This window comes from Gorilla gorilla, chromosome 1, assembly GCF_029281585.2.
Source record: "Gorilla gorilla gorilla isolate KB3781 chromosome 1, NHGRI_mGorGor1-v2.1_pri, whole genome shotgun sequence".
NCBI lineage: Eukaryota > Metazoa > Chordata > Mammalia > Primates > Hominidae > Gorilla > Gorilla gorilla.
The window spans coordinates 91950152-91973624 of NC_073224.2; the positions used below are offsets into that span (position 1 = coordinate 91950152).

General features: G+C 42.6%; 1 protein-coding gene across 9 annotated transcripts in view; it reads right to left on the reverse strand.

Moving 5' to 3' along the window:
* Window positions 1-23473, reverse strand: part of PBX1 (PBX homeobox 1) — a 292117-nt gene that overhangs the window by 43172 nt on the left and 225472 nt on the right. For 8 of the 9 annotated variants that reach the window (XM_055377436.2, XM_063693276.1, XM_019026054.4 and 5 more), the window contains 3 exons: window positions 15936-16180; window positions 8783-8973; window positions 997-1132 (listed from right to left, as the gene is read on the reverse strand). In XM_055377436.2, coding sequence (XP_055233411.1) covers window positions 997-1132; window positions 8783-8973; window positions 15936-16180 — 572 coding nt within the window. Of the gene's footprint in view, window positions 1-996; window positions 1133-8782; window positions 8974-15935; window positions 16181-20906; window positions 20927-23473 lie in introns of those variants that run through there. The other variant, XM_055377447.2, reaches the window with a different exon arrangement.

The window sequence follows — 23473 nt, forward strand, 5'->3', positions numbered from 1 at the left end:
GGATTAACAGAAGTCAGGATTCAATTCAAGGAGGTACAGATGCTTAGTTTATATAAAAGAGCATCTACTTCATTTGAAAAATGGTAAGTGAAATTTCTCGCTACAGTAGCCTTCACTACTCCCTCCCCTCCCCAGTTTTAATGGAAATATCAGTACATTTAATTCTCCTGCATGTGACAAAATTCTAAGAAAAACTTTCTCCGATAGATTTCAGAATTATCACTATGGTTCTCAGTTAGAAACCAGTGGTGGTATTTGAGGTTCAGACTGAATAAGAAGTTTGGGTGGATCTTTTGAGTGGACAAAATACACGTACACATAAATATTGCCTACTTTTCTGCTTCATATTCGTGTTGAAAACTCTAGGCCTATAAAAATTTTATGTCATGTATCTTTCCAAGTCATCAGACACCACCTGTTATGGTTATTGCTCTTTGGGGGAAGGGGGCATTCAGTAACATTTTGTTCAACCATTCCAATGTAATCACAGTGACATGTTAAAATTCCTACACTCCATCAGTTATAGAGTCAGCACATCAAGAGGAGACATTTAAGTTCTTTCATTTAAAAGGCTATATAACAACTAGTTCCATTCACTGACTCTTAAAGTTCCTGGGTTGGGCAAAAAATGGCTAAGGAATTGACTGAGTTTGAAAAAACAGCATGAGGAATGCAGATAACTTTCCTAGTACACTTCAGACACCTCACCCATTCGAAGCAAAGGAGTGCTCGATGGGAAGAACCCTGACCCTGTTTTTACATTGTACTCTACTTATTCTTCTCTTCCTTCTGCTGGTTCTTCTCAAGTTTTGCCAAGTACTTACCTAGAAACTCACTTATACACATACACATCAAGTGCTTACCTTGATATTTTAAGGCTATAGTTGATGGAACTTGCAAGGCATGAATGTCCAGTAAAGCAAGACCTCTAAGAGCCTGCCCTGGAGGCTCCACCATGGCCAGGCTACAGGCTGAGGCTTTTGAGGGGCTGCTTACCTGGGAGACTGTGATGCCACACTTCTTGGCTAACTCCTCTTTGGCTTCCTCACTGGGGTAAGGGTTGCTGAGATGGGAATAGAAATATTCATTCAGGATTTCTGTCGCTTGCTTGTTGAAATTCCGTCTCTTCCGCCTTTGTAAAGAGAAAGGAAATAATAACAAAAAGGCTCACACCAAATAAATATAAAATGGGAGAGAATAAATCTACTTCTGGGAGAAGACAAATTTTTGAGCAAAAGGTGAATTGGAGCAGATTTACCAAAAGGGGCTGGATGCTAAAACCAACACTAAAAGCATTTGCTCAATACTTCATTGTGTACCATCTGGGCTCCGAACAGAAGAGTGGTCACAGATATTTTTGCAGAGTAGTGAGGAGTATAAAGTTTCAAAATTCGGGCCATCTTGGTTTGTTTTTTTGAGATGGAGTTTCACTCTGTCACCCAGGCTGGAGTGCAGTGGTGTGATCTTGGCTCACTGGAACCTCCACCTCCTGGGTTCAAGCGATTCTCCTGCCTCAGCCTCTTGAGTAGCTGGGATTACAGGCACGTGCCACCACACCCAGCTAATTTTTGTATTTTTAGTAGAGATGGGGTTTCATCATATTGGCCAGGCTGGTCTCTAACTCCTGACCTCATGATCTGCCTGCCTCAGCCTCCCAAAGTGCTGGGATTACAGGCATGAGCCACTGCGCCCAGCCCCATCTTGGTTTTGAATCCTTGGTGAATTGAATATCAGCTGGGTGATTTTGATCAGCTTCTGTGAAAGTGAAGAGGGTCATACTGACTTCACAGGGTGAGAGTAGGGAAGAGATGAGACCACACAAAGACAGCACTCGGCACAGCGCCCAACACGTGGCAGGTGCTACAACTTGGTCTTTCTTCCTACCAGGTTCCAGGCACTGGGCCTGACCCCTCCCTCTTGGCAATCAATTCAAGTTATTCATTTTTCACTACTACTGAGGTAGATATGATTATTCGTATTTACCGATCAAGAACTGAGCTCAAAGGTCACTTGGCTGGTATGTAACAGAGCTAAGGTATTAATTCAGGTCTGACCACTACAAAACCCAATCTCTCTCTTCTATACAAATTGGCTCCTCACAATTACGCAGAGCTTCTGCAGCCATAAGTTAAAAATAAGTTATCATGTTCTTTCCATTCTATCCCCATGTAAATGCACGTAACATTTTTAAAAGGCATCTGGGGAAGAGGGCACAGAACTGACTGAAATTAACCCCCAACAGCTTGACCTCCCTCAAAAGGAGAAAAGTGGCACTTCTTAAGCAAGAACAGCTGCTAAATGGTAAAACAAAAGCCCACAGAATTCTTTTTCATATACAGGTTGCCAAAAAGGAGAAAATCACTTTTTTTTAATAAAAGCATTTTCTGCCTTAAAAAAAAAGTGCTAATTGAACTAATTTAAAGTGAGAATCACTTTATTGCTTCCTGACAATGAAGGCCTGTGGATAGTTGAGGGAGTTGCAGGCTCAATGCAGGGGCTGGTTGGCCCTCCTTGAAGTTGTGTGGCCTTCATCTTTAAATTAGCTCACTTAGCACTTTTGCCTTTCTTGCTTTTATTAAAAGCTTTTCCTTATGGAAAAGATTTCCAGAACATCCCTGATTATACCAGGATATAGGATTTCCCAATTTAGCCAACAGAAAGCACTGATGGCCTTGCTAGACAGGAAATTCAGCTAATATTGTATTTTCAGGGTCCCACTTGGATTAATTAACACAATAAAGTGCCTGATTTTACCGGATGAACACCATCTGTCCACAGGTATTAACCACATCTGTCCAGATTATGCCAAGCCCAAGTCACTCTCCTAAATCATGCTGAGTTTCTGGGTCACTCAGCATCAGAAATTGTACAGATTGGGTTTAAAAGCCCAACTGCAAAGTGGGCATGTGTTAAAAGCTCTTGCATGATGGGAATTTGAGGAAGATAGCCAAGTGACTAACAGGGTCTGCAGGCCAGGCTTTAGATAACCTTTGGCTTCTCTTTCTTCTTCGCCTAAAGACTGTTGTTTTAGGCCTGGGGAACTGGACCCTGAAGGCTCCCCAATTTGGAGAGCCTCCGTTCCTTCATTCAGTTGTTTGCATTAGCATTACTGTGTATTTTTTGGGACTCTTCCAATTGAGCTCAAAGGAAACCTCTCTGGAATCAGCTGGTGGTATGTGGATGGTGCAGACAGCTGTTCCCAGCTCTTCTCTCCTTGTGATGTGCAATCTTCCCTAGGTGGTCTCATCTACTCTGATGGACTCGCCTATCACTTCTTTTAGTAGCTGTCTTAATCTAGGGCCTTTGAAATCCTAGGATCAGGATTTTTCCAAATTTCAAGAAACCTAGTGAAAATAACACCTTTCTACAATAAGGTTGAGCTAACTGAGACGCCTGGTTTCTTTGCTTTGGCTTGAAGTGTTATCACCTTGCTGAGTTAACATTTGTGATTTCAAACCAATCAGTAGCTTTGTGAGTTGGGCATCTAGGTTTTGAATTTAAGAAATTTGGAAGTTGATAAAATATTACTGGATAAATATGGTGTTTTAGGGACAGAATATTTTTGAATCACAGGGTCCATGGGGTAAGTTTTTTATAAAAGACTCATGATAGTGAGATGTGTAGACATCACAGACATACACTGCTAACTACCAAATTTGTTATCTCCTGCCCTAATACCTCTGCTAAGAGCCATTGGCCCATTTATGACTGCAGACTCCAAGCATCTTCAAACAAACTGTTTCCAAAACTAAGATCACTTTTTACCCAAATCAGCTCCATTTTCCTTGTTAGTCTTATTATTTGGTGACATTACTATAGATATGGTTCATTATATTTGCTAATTTGTTCATTCATTCATTCATTCAAAGATTGGAGTACCCAGCATGTGCCAGAAACTAGGAGTTTCTCAACTCTTCCTGCTTTCTTACCTTCATCAAATGATTGCCCCCAAAGCACGTCCTGACAGTTCTACACTTTCAAATCTACCTCTTCTGTTTCATTCTAATTGCGCTGCTATTTGTGAAGTGAGTGAAGAGGAGCCGCTGCCTGTTGTATCACTGTGTGACTAGTGCTGTCCAAGAGTACTTTCTACGATGAGTGAAATGTTCTATACCTCTGCTGTCCAATACAGTAGTCATTGGCTATGTGTGGCTACTGAGCAGCTGCAATGTGGCTAGTGTAACCAAAGAGCTAATTTTTAAATGTTTATTTATTTTAATTTAGTATTTAGTTAACTTAAATTTAAAAATAAATAGCTATATACCAGAGCAACACTAGGTCAATGCTTTCCTAAGAAGCCCTCCTGGAAAAAGATTGTAGCTCTGGGGACACCATCGAAAACATAAAATATCTTTGGAACCTCTTGTTTTAGTCCACTTTATATCAATGTTTATCTTAAAATAAGAATATTTTCTTTGGAGTACTTTTACAAAATGTGAAAAGTATTTCAATTGATTCTGTGCAGTGCCAGTTTGAGGAGCACAGGCTTCAACAATTGTTCTTTACATTGTCTTTTCTCCAATTCAGCTCATCTTCAAGAGAATCACTAGAGTAATCTTTCTAAACCACAGATATGATCATGTCACTAATCATTATAAAATTTAACAATAATGTGTATATATAAATAACAATGTACAATAATATATCGTATAACAGTAATAATATATAACACAGTAATCATTATGATAGCTGAATTATGATGTGAATATTATATGCCAGATACTATACTAATATTTATTCCTATTTACAGGATTATCCCTGTTTTACAGGTAAGAAAACTGAGTCTTGGGAAAATAAGCCACTTATCCAGCATCATATAGGTCATCAGGGTTGTAGCCAGAATTTGAATCCAGTGCAATTTTATGTGATAACTTCCCATACTTCTTCCTTAAACAGCTCTGAGGGTTTCTGCTGTTTAATAGGATAAATTCAAAATCTTCACTGGTACAGTTAAGGGTTTTCAGTGGATCTTTCCTATCCCTAGTGCCTCATTTCCCCTCAATCCTACACATGCTCTGAACAATTTCATCTAGCCACATCATATGCCTCTGCGTTCCCCAAAGACTCGTGGCTTTCATGCTCCTGTGGCTTTTCACACCACCCTGCATATTTCTCTCCCACAACATCCGCCACAGATTTACATACGTCTCCCCAACTAAACAGCAAATTCCTCAAAGGCAGAGGACAGATCTCACTCATATTTGAAACCCTTGTGTCTCACGCATATAGTAAGCACTCAAGGAATGCTTGCTGAAGTAGAATTCTGTTGTTTTATTTTGCTATTATTCCTTCTATTTGGCGAACATCCTGCTCCTCTGAAACTCAGTATTTTCCGCCCTCTCTCTGGATCATTTCCTTCAGGTGGAGTAGGTAGATGAATGAACGGAATGTGTAACATGTGGTGTTATGTGTAGTTGTAACAGTATTTGTCCTATGAGATTATGAGCTCTTTGAAGGTAGGACCCACCTTTATATGCACTTTTTTCATCTTTGATGTTCCAGTGGCTACTATAACATCGGGCAGATAGTAAGAGCTCAGTTAGATAAACCAGTAAATCTAAGTAGAGTGCCAGTGTGACCAGACTAGACCTTCTTGGATGTCCTTTCCTCTTTCTTGTCATCCTCTCTTTGGCAATATACTTTATGTAATCCCCTCTATTGCAGTGAAGTATACAGACGTACTTTTAATTATCTGTTTATGTGACTGTTATTTCCAGTAAAATGTTATAGAAAAACAGTTAAGATTAATGCTTGAAAATCATTTAGAGAGCTTATAAGTTCTCTCCCTCTTTTAACTAAAAAAAAAATGGTATTTATAGTCCTGATAATAAACTTACCAAGTTGTATGGCACAATGCTTGGTATATAGCATGATATGATAAATGTTGAATGAATGAATGAATGAATGAATGCGTGGAATTTTTAAGTTAAACTTCCGTGGTACAGTTAAGTCAATCTAAGGAAGAGAGACAGGAAATGACTTGAGTGGCATAAAGGGCCGAAAGGTGAGTTGAGGGGTGCGGTGGACAGAATTCCAAAACTCTAGACCCTGGTGTACACACCTTCCCTGTGAGTGGATGGCATAGTAAATATGATTAGGTTCCTCATCAGCTGACTTTGAGTAAACGAAAGGGAAGATTCGATTAAAGCCTTAAAATGGAAGGTTTCTCCTGCTGGCCCTCAGGAAGAAAGCAGGCAGCCAAATTGTGAACTGCCTATTGAGAAAGGGAGCCTCTAGGAACTGAGGCCCTCAGTCCTACAATTAGAAGGAAATGAATTCTGCCAACAACCAGAACGAGCTTGGAAGGAGACCCTGAGCCTCAGACGAGATCACAGCCTCAGCTTATAAGCTTGATTACAGATTCGCTGTGATTAGGGCAGAGGATCCAGCTAAGCCATGCCCAGGCCCCTGACCAACAGAAACTGTGCGATAATAAACTTGTGTTGTTTTAAGCTGCTTAATTTGTGGTAATCTGCTATGCAGCAATAGAAAGCTAATACAATGAGTGTTCCACAACAAAGTAGTAACACTCAATTCTACACACCTATTAGATTACAAAGACTAATCCTATTACTAAATCAAGTCCTCTTTGTATTTTATTTGTCTTCCATGAAATCTTTTTTGGTGAGGCCCTGCCCATCAGATGCATGGTTTAGAGGAGCATGTGAATATCTGCAGTGAGTGTGTCTTTCTTACTAAGTTTGCTTAGCTCTCTCTCCCAATTATAGTTAGTGACGCTGGAGGCATTGATGTGAATTCCCCAATCAGGATGTCTGGCAGACATTTGTTTTTGAACTGAGAAGGCCATTTGCTCAGCCTTAGGCTGGAATTTGGGGTCATGTTCTTTCACTGGTAATAAATATACCCCCAAAATGAAATGATAGTAATGACGACAGTAGGTTAGTTGTTTTCGTTTTGAATCTTGGCTCAGAAGCAATGATTCAAATGTTGTAACCAAAGCAAGAAAAAGACCCTGTCTTAAAGTGATTGTCCGTCTGGTGCCAACTGGAACACTCTAGGCAAAGGCTGGTGGAAGCGAAAGAAACTTGCGTACAAAACCCTCCTAGCTTTGTGTCTGTTAGAGTCTGACCTTCAGCTGGGCACACTGGAATTACTGAGAGAAGATATCCAATGAGACAGTAATTCTGCCCCTCCCTTCTCTCTGCTTACTTTCTTGAAAAGAAAGAACCCAGTCTGGAGCCAATTTTTTTTTTTTTTCAATATCTGCCAACATAAATACCAACTCCAGCATTTTAACTAGGGGAGTTACCATGGAGATGTAAGCAATACATGCAGGGTGGCAAGTGGCACAGAGGACGGACCCAAACAGAGGCCACCAGTCACTTGCACTTTGCACTACGCAGAACGGGCTGCATTAAAGAAGCCTGGCAGACAGCAGGCCACGGGTGAGGGAGAGGCATAGAGGATCCTGCTTTAGGGTGATTTTGCCTATTTCCACTCCATTACTATACCCAGCTGGGGAAAACGACCTTCGTTTTTACTTTCTCTTGACTTATTCTGTGGAATTCTACTGGCCCAGAGTTACATTTTGCTAGCTGGCATTCTCATGTTATATTCCATGCAACCCAAAACACATTGACTAAAAGGGAGTGAGGAAAAAAGATGCCAGGGCGTTTTAAAGAGGTCCAAGGACTGTAAAGACCGTAATTGTGAACACAGAGAAAAAATGCAGGTAGGAGAGCTGAATAAAACATGATCTCAGGGGTGAAAAAATTCAAGAGAAGTAATAAATTGTTTTATCTGATTGAAAAGAGGCAAAATTATAGATTGTGAAATGGTACACTGACCCCGACATATCTAATGTTCCAATGATAAAAATAACAGATTGGGATTATTATCAAGAATTTAAATATGAATGGTATCTGAATTCACAGATGACGAATTTAAGACAAACTCTAGATCACAAAGCATACCCATAATCAAAATGTATTTGCTAGATGAATTATCAAAATATTCTTCTAGAGTAGATGAAAGATATGACGACTATTACTATCTTACAGGCTGGATAACAGAAGCAAAAGGAATCAAAGGGATTCACGTAAATCTACTGGTCTAGAGAGTAGGTGAAACAAGAGATGACCACTTGTTCTGTGTTCTCAGTTCTTGTCTTCTTTTAAAGGTCCTTTCTATCCATGGTTTCTTCAACTGAATGCTCTGAACTCACAAGTAAGGACATGAGCAGCAATGCCAGATGGAAACCACCAAACCAAGTTGGCCCATGTTAGACCACCTCCTTGTCCCTCTGTGTCCAAAGTGCCACGTCTTATTCATCTCTGCACTCCTAAAATTAGCCCAGAGACAGCAATTTACTTAGGAATATTTGTTGAATTGAGTGCACTCTCTGTCCATCTACAGTGTGGAAAAGATCCCAATTTCCAAGCAAATGGAATAAACTTTATTGAAGAGAGCCTGTCATGATAGAATGCTAGTAAGACAGCTGCAGGCCCATAGTTACAAGACGCCAACTGTAAAAGAGGTACCTAGTGCTATGAAAAGAAAAAAATCTCACTGTACCTAAGTCCTCCTTGCTGCTACCGAGAGTGCATAACAGTAGTGATAAAGATCATCCCCTCCAACCATGTATTTTCCTGGTACTGTGTGAAACCGATGGCCCATCTAGTCTCGCAGAACCATCCTCAGGGTATCACTTGGTTCAGCGTTGATGAGGTGAAACTAGAGCCTGTAGGGGGCACCGGCTGTGGACTCCAGCCCCAGATCAGGGACTCCCAGAGAGGGCAGGACAGCTCCATGGGAGACTCACCGCGCATCCAGAAATCGGGAACGCAGGATCATCACCGCCTCGCACGTGCTCTGCTTGAGCTGCATCTGGATGGAGCTGAACTTGCGGTGGATGATGCTGACCATCCGCTCAATCTCCTTTGGGGAGATGGGCCTGGTCCGGCTTTGCTCTCGCAGGAGATTCATCACGTGGGTGGTGAACTCGTTGCAGGCCTGGAATGGCAGGACAATCAACACCGTCACTGAGGGTCCAAGCCTCAACACGCATCAAGTCTATGACATTAGGCCATGTGGGCTTTTCTAGAGACTTGTGCAAATAAAGAAAACTAGGATAGTTTGTGGTAGACGTCCCTTTCAGCCCCTGTGGCTCAGTTTTGATGATAATGTTGAATTTTTTTTTTTTTTTTTTTTTTTTTGAGACGGAGTCTCGCTCTGTCGCCCAGGCTGGAGTGCAGTGGCAGGATATTGGCTCACTGCAAGCCCCGCCTCCCGGGTTCACGCCATTCTCCTGCCTCAGCCTCCGGAGTAGCTGGGACTACAGGCACCCGCCACCACGCCCAGCTAATTTTTTTCTATTTTTAGTAGAGACGGGATTTCACTGTGTTAGCCAGGATGGTCTCGATCTCCTGACCTCGTGATCCTCCCGCCTCGGCCTCCCAAAGTGCTGTGATTACAGGCGTGAGCCACTGCGCCTGGCTGATAATGTTGGATTTTTTTAAGAGAAAAAAAGTTTCTTAATCATTTTATCTTAATCTTTTTTTCCATGATTTTACCACAGTAAAATGTAAGAATATGACTTCTAGTATAAAACACACTACATCACCCTTTTTCCCAAAGTTAACAGCCAAAGAGAGTTTGGGGTCAAATGTATCATGTGCTTTCTGCCTTGCTCATTATTTCTGATATAGGAGTGCTTCCAAATACTCAACTTTAGAATGCATAAATAGCCAAAACAGTTTAAATGGAATTATGGAATTAAAAGCTTTGATAACTCTTCTGGGAGATTTCTCATCCACCTATTTCTGTTTCAAGTTTTATTATAAGAACTTCCTCTCCTGTTCTGGCCTTCTGAAGATCCACTATGTCTATAACACAAAGGGAATCTGTCCCCAGGGGTCTTACAGAAACAGCATCAAAACATGATTGAGAGGATTCAGGAACTATCCCTGCAGAAATAAAAATTCTCAGGTTATAAACTAGCATATCATCAGCTCTGGAGGTGGAGTTGAAAATCATATTTCCCCATCTCCTTATTTAACAGGAAGAAAAACTGTGGCCCAGAGAGCTGAAGGGACATTTCCACAGGCACATAGCAAACATGAAGAGGCAGAGGTAGGGCCTGAGCCCTTCCTATTTTAGGCCAGGGCCTCTGTCCTTTCCTAGAGTCTGAACTTACTCCTCTGAAAACTCCTGCCCTCTCTTTTAGTTACTATGACTTAGCATCCATAATCTGGTTTCCTTAGCTGAGCATTCAACAAAACATCTACTCACAGATTCACTCAAAGCAATACTGTAAAACTATATTAGATTCACAACAAAAAAGGCAAGATGATGCTTTGAGAGTTAAAGAACTAAAGACTCAATTCCTCTAACTTATTAACAGCAGAAACACGCTCGTTATTGATAACATTGCATTGCCGTTGTCATATGTGTCGACAATGCAATAACAATAACAATAGTAGACATTTACTGATTATTTATCTAAGAAATCCTTTGAGGTTGGTTGGCCAAAGGTACATAGGCAGGTGCATCCACTGGGCTGTGTCTACACTGGTGAATGGGAGGCCTGGGTTTTTGACCCCGCCTCCATGAATATTTGGGCACATCCTTTCACTACTCAGCACTTCATTTAACTCACCCAAAAGTGGCTTTAATCATTCCTGACCCTTCAGCAAGGCTAATGGCACCAATGCTCTTGTGCTATGACCTGCAGACTGAGCAAATCCCTCACATGAACACAGCAGAGAGGCTGAGTGAGAGCACAGCCTGGGTTCAGCTCCTGCCTCTGGAACTCACTTGGCTGTGGGATCTTCAAAGTTACTTAACGTATCTGTGCCTCGTTTTTCTAATTTGTGAAACCGAGATGGCAATACCCACCTGATAAGGTGTAGTAAGGATTAAATGAGTTACTATATGTGTGCCTGGCCCTACAAGTACATGTCACAATTATCTCTTCAAAATATAGATAACTTAGAAATCCCAGCATATTTGGATATATCGATAACTGGGTAAACTTCTCCAGAGTTCAATTTCCCTCTTGGTAAAAGTAAAGGTGGTAATAAATACCTCCTTTTTACTCTGTGGGCCTATACAGAAGACAAATCCATAGAAGATCGGGTCCTTATAGCATGTTACTCTCCACTCTCCATGGAAAAGTGCTAAATAAACACGAGATCTATATAGTAAGCTCATTCCCTAGCCAACCCCAGCACCTGGAACTGTACAACCAAGAGAAGGAAATAAAACCTGGCAGCAAGTTAGCTGAAATTTGGAGACCACAGGATGGAGAGTGGAGGGCTAGGCACATAGCAAGCATCCTAGCCACCTTTCTAGAGAAACAACCTCCCGCCGGGCTGCAGCCTCCCCACCTCGTCTGGGCTCAAAGAGAGGAGGGGCTGGATGTGAGGGAGTATTGTCAAGTGCACCAGCTCTCAGCTGGGAAGCCACAGTGCTCAGCTAATAATAATGTGCTTCATTATGGTGAATAAAAATATTCACAATATCTGATGTTTATTCAGGGCACTCTATCCCGGGGCCCTTTCTGCTCTTCAGTAAACAGACAGTGGGGTCGTTTCACCCACTGCTGAGGTGGAGCAAAGCAGCTGCTAAACAGCTGCTGAGGAACACACAACAGAGAGCAAAGTTCCAAGGGCATTTTAGATGGACAGAGCATAATGATCCAGATTTTTCCAGTACCTGGGAAGGAAGGAGCTACCCATACCTCCTCCTCACTTCCCTCAAGCCTTGTATCTGAAGAAGCTGGGCTACTTCCGATAGGACAGGCACTCACAATGTGACAGTAATGTGAATACTTGGGGTTACAATTGTTAATTAAATAAAACCCTCACATGCTGAATGTTTCTCAACAGAGGAGACTCTACTGTAGGCTGTCATAAAAAACAATAGTTACTTTCTGGGAGCTCAGGCTGCCTCCATAGGGCAGAGGGATTTCTAATAGACCTCCCAGGTTACAGGGCAACGTTGTTTCTGGAAGCAGACGCTGAAAGGGAAGCCTTTCAAAAGTCTTGTATAAGGTTTAAGTTTACATCCTGAACTATAAGACCTATCTTCTTCCTTGACTCCTTCAAAAAGATGGATTGGATTGAGATCCAAGGATGAGATTGGATTTGGCTGCCAATCTCATCAACAAAAGTAACTGGGATCTTAGGGCTCTCTTAGCTATGAACTGAATTAACCCAGTCCAGTTCAACATTAGAGATTTAGTCCTGTCGATTCCCCAACAGCATTATTTACAAAAGCTAAAAAATCCTACAAAGCCACAAGATATTTTTTTTTTCTTAAAGTAGAGCTTGGAATAAAATTCAGGTTTCTGACATCATGGTTTTATCTATTATAATATGCCAGCTCTTAAATACCTTATAGCGCCAGGCACGGTGGCTCACGCCTGTAATCCTAGCACTTTGGGAGTCTGAGGCGGGTGAACACGAGGTCAGGAGCTCGAGAGCATCCTGGCTAACATGGTGAAACCTCATCTCTACTAAAAATACAAAAAATTAGCCGGGCGTGGTGGCACGTGCCTGTAATCCCAGCTGCTTGGGTGGTTGAGGCAGGAGAATCACCAGAGGCAGAGGTTGCAGTGACCCGAGATCGTGCCACTGCACTCCAGCCTGGGCAACAGAGCAAGACTCCATCTCAAAAAAAAAAAAAATGTCTTCAGAAGACTTCTTTATTTAATAACCTCAGGGTGAAACAATGGCTGATTCAGGTAGTTTTTTTTTTTTTGTTTTTGGAGGGATAAGGGTGAGGGTGAGCTACGATAGCTAATTATTGTATAGTTATCTGCCATCACCATGCCAAAAATAAAACAACAAAATTAATAAATTATTAAGTAACCAATTTGGTAATTTCAAGTAGGTACTACTAAAATACTGACATTTTCACTTGACCAAGGTTTTCTATTTTTAAAAAATCCCCATAAGGAACTGTTACAGGAAAAATGAAGAAGATATCTCTCAGACACACTAGCTAGAAGGTTAACAGCATAATTTCCCTACAATCTGCTATTTACTATAATTAACACAACTCATATTAATAAATTATTAAGCATCCAAAATGTATTAAGCAGTATTCACTTCTTAACTAGAAAATGCCCATATAAACAAACAGATGATATTTTAGTACTTTTAAAAATAATAAATACAGATGAGTAGTACAACTTCTACACTGAACATAATTTGCTTCTGTACTGATGGAGCTTTTTAGTTCTCAATTTCCAATATCTTTATTATTTAGAATAGGTAGGTAGCCACAAGAAGTTTCTGAAGAGAATATTTTTATCACAACCCTCTCTTAGGTGCCAGTAATCTAGTCCAAGGAAGTAACACAGAGGACAACTTGCTTACCCCATTGTCGAAAGACATGCACATTCTCTTCTTACAAAGTGGAGTCAGGCATTGTTCTAATAAGAGCCCTTGGGGTAAGGGTCAAATCCTGGATTCTAGGGCAAATTCTCTCCCTCATTAAATGTGTGACCTCCACCACATCTTAACCTCTTTCATCTCCATTTCCTCACCTGCATCAAAATGGAGAGGATGACAATACCTGTCCTGGGTACCCAATCTCAAAATTGCCTTGAGAAGCAAGTGCCATTATGTCAGCCGCAGTGTTTTGTAATTGGTGACATGCTATTGAAATGTACTATGGCTGTCATGATTTTTACTCATTTTGGATGAGGATGGAAAAGTGATAAGAAGGTTTAAATCAAGGAAGCAGTTCCATGTTACTGGCAACCTGAGCTCAGATTAAAGACAGTTTTCAACACCTCCCAACCTAACATCCATTGCAGTTATGGTTTAGTGAAGGAAGTCGCACTCTGGGCTTGTCTTGTGTCCTGTTCTTTGGCACGAGTTAACCTGGAGGACAAATCTGGAGGACAGCTTGCTATGCCAGAGGACAGGGTTATTGGTGAAGGTGAATTAGGAAGAAGATTGGGTAATAAGAATCCAAGAGGTCAGCGAGAGGTCTGTCCCCATTTGCCTTCCATAATTACACTTTTAGGTTAGAGCAGACTGCAAATTCTAAATGATGGTCATGGTTGGGGAAACTGTCACAGTTCAGCCAGCTCTCTGAGCTCAGCATTGCCTGGGATCTGGGGAAATGTCTATATGAGCCAACTCTGTGGCGAGAACATTTGTTCTTTCCCAAGAAGGCAAAGGAGGATGACTCACAGCTTCTTACCACAGCTTGCTTTTATTTTCCTCCCCTTCACCCTCCCTACACCTTGTCTGATGGTCAAATTTCACTATTCTTGGCTTCACAGCAATTTTTTTGCCCTCATAAAAGAGAGGATTTTGTAGAAATCCATTCCAAAGGTAGATAGGAGTGCAGTAATGAAAATTTATTCACTTTAAATTTTTAAAATGCCTATTTCTATTTTAAAATTTAAATTTTCTATTAAGTTTGCATTTGCCTTCCACCTACATAGTTACAAGTAGACTGCACAAGGTCTTCTACCTTCCACTTTTTCTCTGTCTTCTTTTTTGGCTTTTAAAAAGAAAGGGGCCAGGTGTGGTGGCTCACGCCTATAATCCCAGCACTTTAGAAGGCCGAAGCAGGTGGATCACCTGAGGTGAGGAGTTCAAGACCAGCCTGGCCAACATAGTGAAACCCTGTCTCTACTAAAACTACAAAGATTAGCTGGGTATGCTGGCACCTGCGTGTAATCCCAGCTACTCAGGAGGCTGAGGCAGGAGAATTGCTTGAACCCGGGACACGGAGGTTGCAGTGAGCAGAGATCATGCCGCTGCACTCTAGCCTGGGTGACAGAGTGAGACCCCATCTCAAAAAAAAAAAAAAGAAAGGAAAGGAAAAAAAAAAGAAAAGAAAGGTAAGGAAAGCAAAGGAAAGAAAAGAAACGAAAAAAAAGAAAAGGAAAGAAAAGCTAATGATTCAATGAGAGTAAGGTAATGGAGAACTTCAATATAATGTTGCATCCCAAGAGGTAACAACAAACTTATCTGTTATCTAAATGAAAGGCTGCTGTTAAAGGACTCCTCATAAAGTAGCATGCTTACACTAACCAGAGGAACTAGCATTGCTATACGATGTGTGTATGTGTTGTGGGGAGGATGGGATGGGGGTTCTCTATTAGACAGGGGCTCTGTTACAATCGGGAGACCCTACATGTACTGCTTTGTAGTTAACAGCCTTTCTTGCCCTTTCCTTTATATAAATTTTATGGTCCTTCACATCCGTGACTCCAAATCCACAGATCTGTGCCATACATCAGCTTTCAGAATTGAGTATGCAGAACACTGAGTCCCACAAACCATCTGTGGAGTGCCCGGATTAGAATCCCAGTTTGTCTGGCTCCAGGGGTCTCCTGAACCTCCTACCCTTTTTACAGAGGATGATTTGTATCATATTCCATACCATATATTATGTAAAAGAGGGAATACGTTTGACTCTCAATTGAACTGAGTCTGGGTAAAGTGAGGGACTCTAGGGCCAAGTTTTAAATCCTTTCCCACAGGATACTATGAGCACCCAGAAAAAGTATAGGCCTCCTGATAAATAAGGAAAAACAAGGGCCAGAGAAAACCTCCCACCTTCTTGCAGGTTAGCTGGTGACTCTGCTGATCACCTATAGCGCCCAGATGAGAGCCAGGCCTGCACATCACAGGCACACGTTCTGGAGTCCAGGTATGGAGTGTTCCTTCTATGCACGATTTATGTTTCCTTGAAATCATCATTTACAGCGTCACACATTTTTTAATGCCTTTACCTCCATTGAACGCCTGGGTTTTTAACAGTTGAGACCAGGACTTGGCAGACTCAAGTTTGGCCAGGGCTCTGTGGCTGGGCAGGGGATGCCGGGCACAAGGACGCCAGCACCTGGGAAAGGTGAGCCGCTCCTCTCTGCAAGCCCCGGGGTTGTGCTTCCTCCACCCTTTCCTAAAGGGCCTGGGTGCCGAGCCCCAGGTGGTTCTGGTTACCTGCTCGTATTTCTCCAGCTCCGTATGGTAGATTTGTCTGATCTGTGAGAGTTTGGCTCTGTAATCTGAATGCTCCACTGAGTTGTCTGAACCTGCCCCTCCAGAAGCCGCCGCCGCCGCCGCCGCTGCCGCCGACCCTCCGCCCTTCTCAGGCCCCGCCACGCCTTCCGCTAACAGCATGTTGTCCAGCCGCATCAGTTGCGGGTCTGTGGGTTCCTCCTCCTGGGCTCCTCGGATACTCAAAACTGCAGAAAAAGACAAAGGGAAGGGAGCGTTAATAGTAACCCAAGAAAGAAAATAAAAAACACAACACATTTGTGTTCTTTGGCTACATAAGCTGCCAAGTTACTTGCAAGATGCCATTTGAGGAATAGAAGAAAGGCTGGAAAAAGAGAGAAACTGAGAGGGTGAGAAAATGAAGGAGGGACTTGCTTTGTTCCAAAATTACACTCCACTTGTATGTGGAATCTCGAATAATCGAATTTATAAGAGGCAGAAAGTAGAATAATGGGTACCATGAGTTGGGGGGAGGAGTGGGGAGCTATTGTTTAATGAGCGCAGAATTTCACTTTGGGAAGCTGAGTTTTTGAGATGGCTGCAAAATAATACTCAACTGTACACTTAAAAATAGTTTAAAATGGTAAATTCGGCACTTTGGGAGGCTGAGTGGGGGGTGGATCACGAGGTCAGGAGATCGAGACCATCCTGGCAAACATGGTGAAACCCCGTCTCTACTAAAATACAAAAAATTAGCCAGGCGTGGTGGTACGTGCCTGTAGTCCCAGCTACTCGGGAGGCTGAGGCAGGGGAATCCCTTGAACCCAGGAGGCGGAGGTTGCAGTGAGCTGAGATCACGCCACTCATTGCACTCCAGCCTGGACAACAGAGCAAGACTCCACACCCCCACCCCCCAAAAAAGGTAAATTCTATCTTATATATATTTTACCACAATAAAAAATTTCAACTAGAAAAATGTAATTATAACAAAATATATTTTTTACTTTCATCCCCATACTACCTAATTTCAATTTAAGGAAAAGCATTTCCCTCTTTATTTCTCATTTTAAATTTCCGTAAGTTTGTGGTTGTGCACTCGTTGCCTTTCTTTGCAATGCTTGATCAGTCTAAATTTTTCATTTCCAAAATCACCTAAAGTACACAAATCCAGTACATTTGGAATGAAATCTTAAGACCTTTCCTGTGGACTAGCAGAGAGTGAGGTCTAACGTAGCAAGAAGACAAATTGGCCCTTGAGCAGGGTCGTTTAGCTCCAAAAATTGAGATCTATCTGTTCCGAGTGATAAGGACTCTGTCCTGTTGGAAACAAGGGTGAAGTCCTTTTAACAAGCTGTCTCCAGGGGTTCAGGGAAGCCAGTGCTCTGGTAGGATGGCGTCTCAGATCAACGAGATGGCTGCTTTTTAGGAAAACACCAGGACCCTTGGTGGTGATTTGGACTGAAGGAGATCCAGTGATTTCGTAAATCAGCAGAAGAGCGAGACAGTCTTTTTTTTACTACCCCTTCAGACAACCTCCCATAAAATAAATCACTCATCTAAATCCAGTTCAGTTGTCAGCAGCCAAGTCTTTGTTAAGAGGGAACATAAAAAGTGTTTTCAATTTTTAAGAAATTGAAAAGAATGTGTGGGTAGGGTGGGAAAGAGGGAAGTGATTAAAGGCAGAGGAGACGGGTCCGGTGTTGGTTGACATTTTGGGGATGGAGGTGGCAGGGTCTAAGTCCCTGGTGGATATCCGCACACCAGAGCACAGTCAAGAGCTGTTTCATGGCAGGGTGCATCTGGTGAGCCCCAAGGGGACGGTGCCAGTTCCAGGTGTCTCCCAGCCCTGGCAAAGCAGGGCTTCGGGTTGTAACAGGGAAGGTGAAGATGAGCTCAATGAGGGTACGTCTAGATGTTTGAGCGTCATCACATATAATACCAGCATAACTGCTGGCTGTGCCCACATGCTCCTGGCTGCCAACAGGCAGCAAAAGAACCAACCCTGAACGTTGTTCAGAAGGAAATCCCAATTCCTAGGCCAAAAGGAAAACTACAGTATGGCTCTCACAAAACACGAGACCATCAAATGGAATGGCGAGCCATGTGGATCAGTGGTGGCCATAAAGAGCAAAGAGGACAAAAGGTGCAGGGCAGGAGCTTGGGCTCCGTGATGAAGTAAAAAAGGATGAGAGGAAGGAAGGGAGGGAGGAGGGAGAGCAGGTAGCTGGGAAGGAGAAAAGAAGGAAGCCTGCACCCTAGACGCAAACCACAACACTACCAGGTCATGATCTTCTCTCTTCAAACCTGAATGTGTAATATTCTGCTACACAAAAACAAAATTGCTATAGTAGTGACGGCAAAAGGTTAGGAGGTCATTGAGGTTTATTTTGTGGACTTTTTTTTTTCAATAAAATCCTTCCTTTGTAGGCTCAGGAGACTGAATGGGAAACTGCTCCTTTGGCTGATCTTTGCATAATAAGGATTTAGTCACGTTATTGTTTCTTAAATTTATTTACTTAAATCTCCGAAGCACTCTGAAGAACAAATTGCCACTAACAAAGGTTTCCTTAAGAAAGTAGATGGCTGCTGTAACCATTCCCCGAACACCAGGCCCTAAAGGCACTGAAAAGAATCTCGGGGCATCCAAACATCTGGCAGCAGCGCCCAGCAGCCCCTCCTTCACCTCTATGTGGTTGTTTCTCTTTATATGATAAATTTTAATAGTCTTATCCACAAAGAAATTTATGGGTCATTTACAAATTACAAAAAAAAAGAACCGCCTCTGAGCCATTAATAAATATAGTTGTTTCACTTTAGCTCGATTATTCAAAACATTGTGCTGGGGCAAAATTCTACTCTCTCATTCGCTCACTGAATCTCATGTCCAATATACGTCCTTCAGAAGAGTCCGTAAGCCCCCACGGCTGGCAGGAACATTCCCCACGAAGCTGAGGCTGGTAACCCTTCAGTTGGGTGTTAATGCCTTCAAGTGGGTCCACCTGGCTACTCCACACCCAACTGGTCCTGCATGCGGCCCAACACTGAGAGATTTTAGGACAACCTCTGGTCTCAACAACAACAGCAAAGCAAAAAAGAATGATGTCCTATTAATGGTCAGGACTTGCCTTGCCAGGGCTAGTGTTAAGCACTGCCTACTTGAGCTGACATCAAGTATCCTACCTCCTCCAATCGCATGGGTACCCCAAGCGGCCTCATTCATTCCATCAGCTTATTCCTCCAGCCAAACTCAGTGAGGTATGAAAGAAGGGAGAGGCAAGGCAGAGAGACAGTTCTGGTCCTCGCTCCTCCAGGAGCTACACAGGTGATCACGCACACATCACTATGAATATTTCCCATATACCTAATATTAACCTCTGAGAATATTTCCTCTTTCCAACCCCTCTCAGTCTCATGCCTCTGCTCCATCTTTTTAAAACACCATCTTTTTAAAATAGTCAATGGGAAGCACAAACAATTCCACACAAACTCTACACACCTCCTTATTAATATATTTCTTGGCCTTCGAATCTAACTGGTTTTAAATAAAATAAGAAAGGAAATTGTCAAGGCTGGCAAAGAACACTGAAAGGATAAACTGCAAGCCCCTACCCACCATGGAAGTTTCAGGAGGGTTGCAAAACTTAAAGCATAAAGCATACTGCCTCTTTTCTTTCAGGTATGAAGGATACATTTAATTGGGCGCAGCGGTGGTGGGTTGGGTGGGGCAAGAAAGTGTTAGCATTTCGCTTAGCTTTCACATCATTTTATGAATCCTGCAAATAAATACTCCCTAAAAAGAAATCTGAATTCACTATGAGTTAATAGACTTAGTTTCTAAATGTGGCCAATTAGAAATTGATAAGATAGATACAATGCACCACGGCATGAATATTGCTTGCATTTACACTTAGAGTTCAAGACACATAAATAGGTCCCCAATCAGAGATCTGAAGAAAACAAAAGAATGAAAAGAAAAGGGGGGGGGGGGGCGGAGAAAAACCAACAACAGTCATTTCCAAATTACACCCTTTAAATTATACTCAAATTATGAAAATAGAAAATGATTGTGCAAAAACCCAAACAAAATTTTTTTAAGGAACAATATGAACAAGGGAAAACCTTAAAAGAAAACCATCTTGCACTGTTTTGCATAGAAAATTCAGTTCTGGTGGATTTGGGCTGTGTCTGTAATGCTTGGAGGGGAGGGATGGACCAATAAACAACCTTGCATGCTCATATTTGTAGCCAGCGCAAGGAGAATCCAAATACACCACTATTAAGAATGGGTGTTGGGATTCACTGATACACAAACTGTTCAGCTCGGCAGTTAAAAAAAAAAACCACCAACATTAAATAAATAAATGAAAAGGGTGATATGTCTAAGCAGAACTGATGCTACCTATTTATTGCTGGAAGCCAGTACTCTGGTGAGTAGGAGACAAAATGATTATTTAAAAGCTCCTTTTTATCTCTGCAGCACCATGCAAGACTCAAATGAACCTTTCGCCAGGACACCAGAGATGTTAACACTCATCCTCCAAGATCCAATTTCAACCAGCGGAGCTGTTACCTAATCCAGCAACCATCACATATGATCAGGTTCCTGCTTCCCTGATGGGTGCCCTGCGCTCTCTCCCTCCCCCTCATCTCTTCCCTCCCCACCCCAGCAGCTTTTTTCTGAAATAGGTTTTAAAGGGCCAAATCCCTTGTTTGTCCTCACGCATATAGGGTTTTAATGGCCAGGCAGGCCCGGACGCATCCACTACCCAAAAAATGTCATTGATTGCAGTGGATATGCAATCTGCAGAGGGGTTGCGTCCATGAAGATATTTAACCCATTTGGTAATAATTCTTACAGAAAGAGTTTCCTTCCCACAAATCCACCCAATTATGGAAGAGACCAGTTGAGACAGGTAGGTGATTTATACAGGAATTGTCACAAGCCCTTTAAAAAGCTTCTGATGTCACATGTACCTTGCTGCCATCGCTTGCCCTGGGGTTAATTCTTCGGTAAAAGTCCTAAGATAAAGGGACTGTCACAGCATTGTGGGAGCTGCTCTCACCACTTGTCTCCTGCTGTTCTTTCTTTCTTTTTCTTCACACAAGGAGAAAAACAAACCAAACCCAAAGGCATAGTCAAGATCATCCTTGGCGGGAGGGCCGTGTGGCGGGTTGTTTTGTCCTTGGCTGAGTGACGTGGGTCCGGAGCAGCTCCAGCCAATGCCCACTAGAGGGCACTCTTTCTTCACCAAGGACTGGTTCTCCAGGCGGGCGGACAGTCTCAAGTGTCCAGGTTCATGCTGGGGGAATGCCTCTGCTCAGATTCAAACTTCCACAGGTGGGGGCAGGTTGGGAGGGGAGGAGGGCAGATCTACAGGGAGGGTGGTCTTCAGATTTGGACAACAGTCCAGGGGCCCAAAGCTGAGCTGAGAGAGAGAAACAGATAAAGAACAAGACAGAAAGCAGAGGCAGGTGGTTTGGGGAAAGGCACAAGGTAGCCTTCCGACGGTGTGTGCAAAAAGGCAGGCTCTCTCTGGCTGATCTCTTTGTTTGATTTGTAGGCACAAATCTCCATGCAGAGTGTTCTATTGCCCAGGAGCTAAGTCTTTACCACATCCTACCAGAAGAGTTAGAAAAGAGAGACCAGCTCTCCCAGCCTCATTCCCAAGTCAGCTATGCAGTTTTAGGAAAAGAGCAAAGTGCTTGCTTCCTGACAGCATCAGAGTTATACCTTTTATTTGTTCATAAAGTACTGGCATGCACTGAATTACATCACCTTACAAAACATGAAGTAATGTTCCAAACTTATATAGCAGATAATTGAAGATTATAAAGGCAAAGCACATTTCCCCAAAATCAAAGCAAATGAAACACAGCTGACACTGAACTCTAGATCTTTAACTCTCAGACACTTCAGTCCTCTACAATATTGGAGTTCTGAATTCTTTTCACAACAGGCAGCTACATGGATGTGATATCTATTCTGTGCGTGTGTGTGTGCGCATGCACGTGCACACACACACACACACACACACACACACATACACACTCTCTTCTGATGCCCAAGGCACACCGATACTCTGGCCAAGAAGAAAACAATCAGATAGTAACAGAAGGAAGGAAGTTTTTTCTATTGATTTCCTAATTTCTTTTAATTTCTCTAAATCTGGTCCTTTCCCATTACCTCTTTCCACCATCATGGTTAGAGCCACTGTATTGGGTGATAGAATGCCCTCTTCTTTCTCAGCCACAGAAATCCACTTACTACAGTCCTATTTCATTTTAAATCTCAGCTCAAAATCCTTCATGAAATCTGCCCTGATGAGAAGAGCCGAAAATGATCTCTAAGCCTCTGAGGCACCAGGGCACGTACTGCCTAGACCACAGCATGTCTCAGGACATGCCAGGGCACACCTACCATCTTGCCAGCAAGACTGTGAACTCCCGAAAGGCGGTTCCCCGCACAACCTCACAGGGCCTCTGACACTAAATGTCTGTTCCAATATTTCTTAAAAGCAATATAATAAAGAATCAAGGAGGGAAGGAAGATACGGGCTGGTGAGATCCAAGGATCTCTGCCTCAGCTTCCTGTTCTCAGCCAGGCAGCCAATTCCCTGTATGTGCTCTCTTTCCCCCTGCATTCCAGTTACAAGTTGTACCAGAGCCAGCATGCTGTTGGGTAGAAGGCTGTTCTCTCTGCCACCTCTTCCATATCCACTTCAAAAAACTGTCAAATCTGCCTTATCAAATCTGACAATTCTAAACAAGCAAAACTACACTGGCATTAAGCCAGAGCTTCCTGGACCCAGCCTGGTATGTCCCCAGGAAGCCAACATTACTGGTGACAAAGGCTCTGGGTGCTGGGAAAGGCCTGGTTCCTGACTGGTACCTGGGGAAGAAGCACTCTGTGAGGGCTGACAGGGCCTGGCAGCCAAGGGGCCACATAGAGGTCGTCTCCACAAACAGGCCCTCTGAGGAACGCTCAGTTCAATCAAACAAATTACTGCTCAAGTACCTCCAAGGTGACAGGAATGAGCTGGATCCTGGGACCTTGGATGACCCAGATATGGGCTCCGACTTCAAGAAGCCCATGGTTTATGCTCCTCCAGTCCCTCGGACACAGGACACCAACTGCTTTGAGGCTTGTGGGTACATGAGATTGCCAGGGTGGGTGGATAACAACTGAAAATCTGAAGATTTGTGTGCATCCAACTGATGCACATACACTTCTTCCTCTGATTTTGTTTACTTCCTATAAGCACAATATATCCACAGCCTGGAACCTCCTCAAGTTGAAAAATAACTATGCTCTAATTTGATTCTTCTCAACCAAGGTGGGACCCAAATCTTCTGTTAGTGTCTTGAAACTCAGGGCAGCAGGTCCTCGTGTTCTTCACTCCTTATTCTCAATCTGTTTGATGTGAAATATCTTTTTTAATGGTGATTTTTAAAGAGTTATTCATCAGGCAAATAGAAATGACTGATGATTCTGTTTTCTAAATTTTACAAGTCAGCATTACTGATAGGTGTCAGTCAGCGCT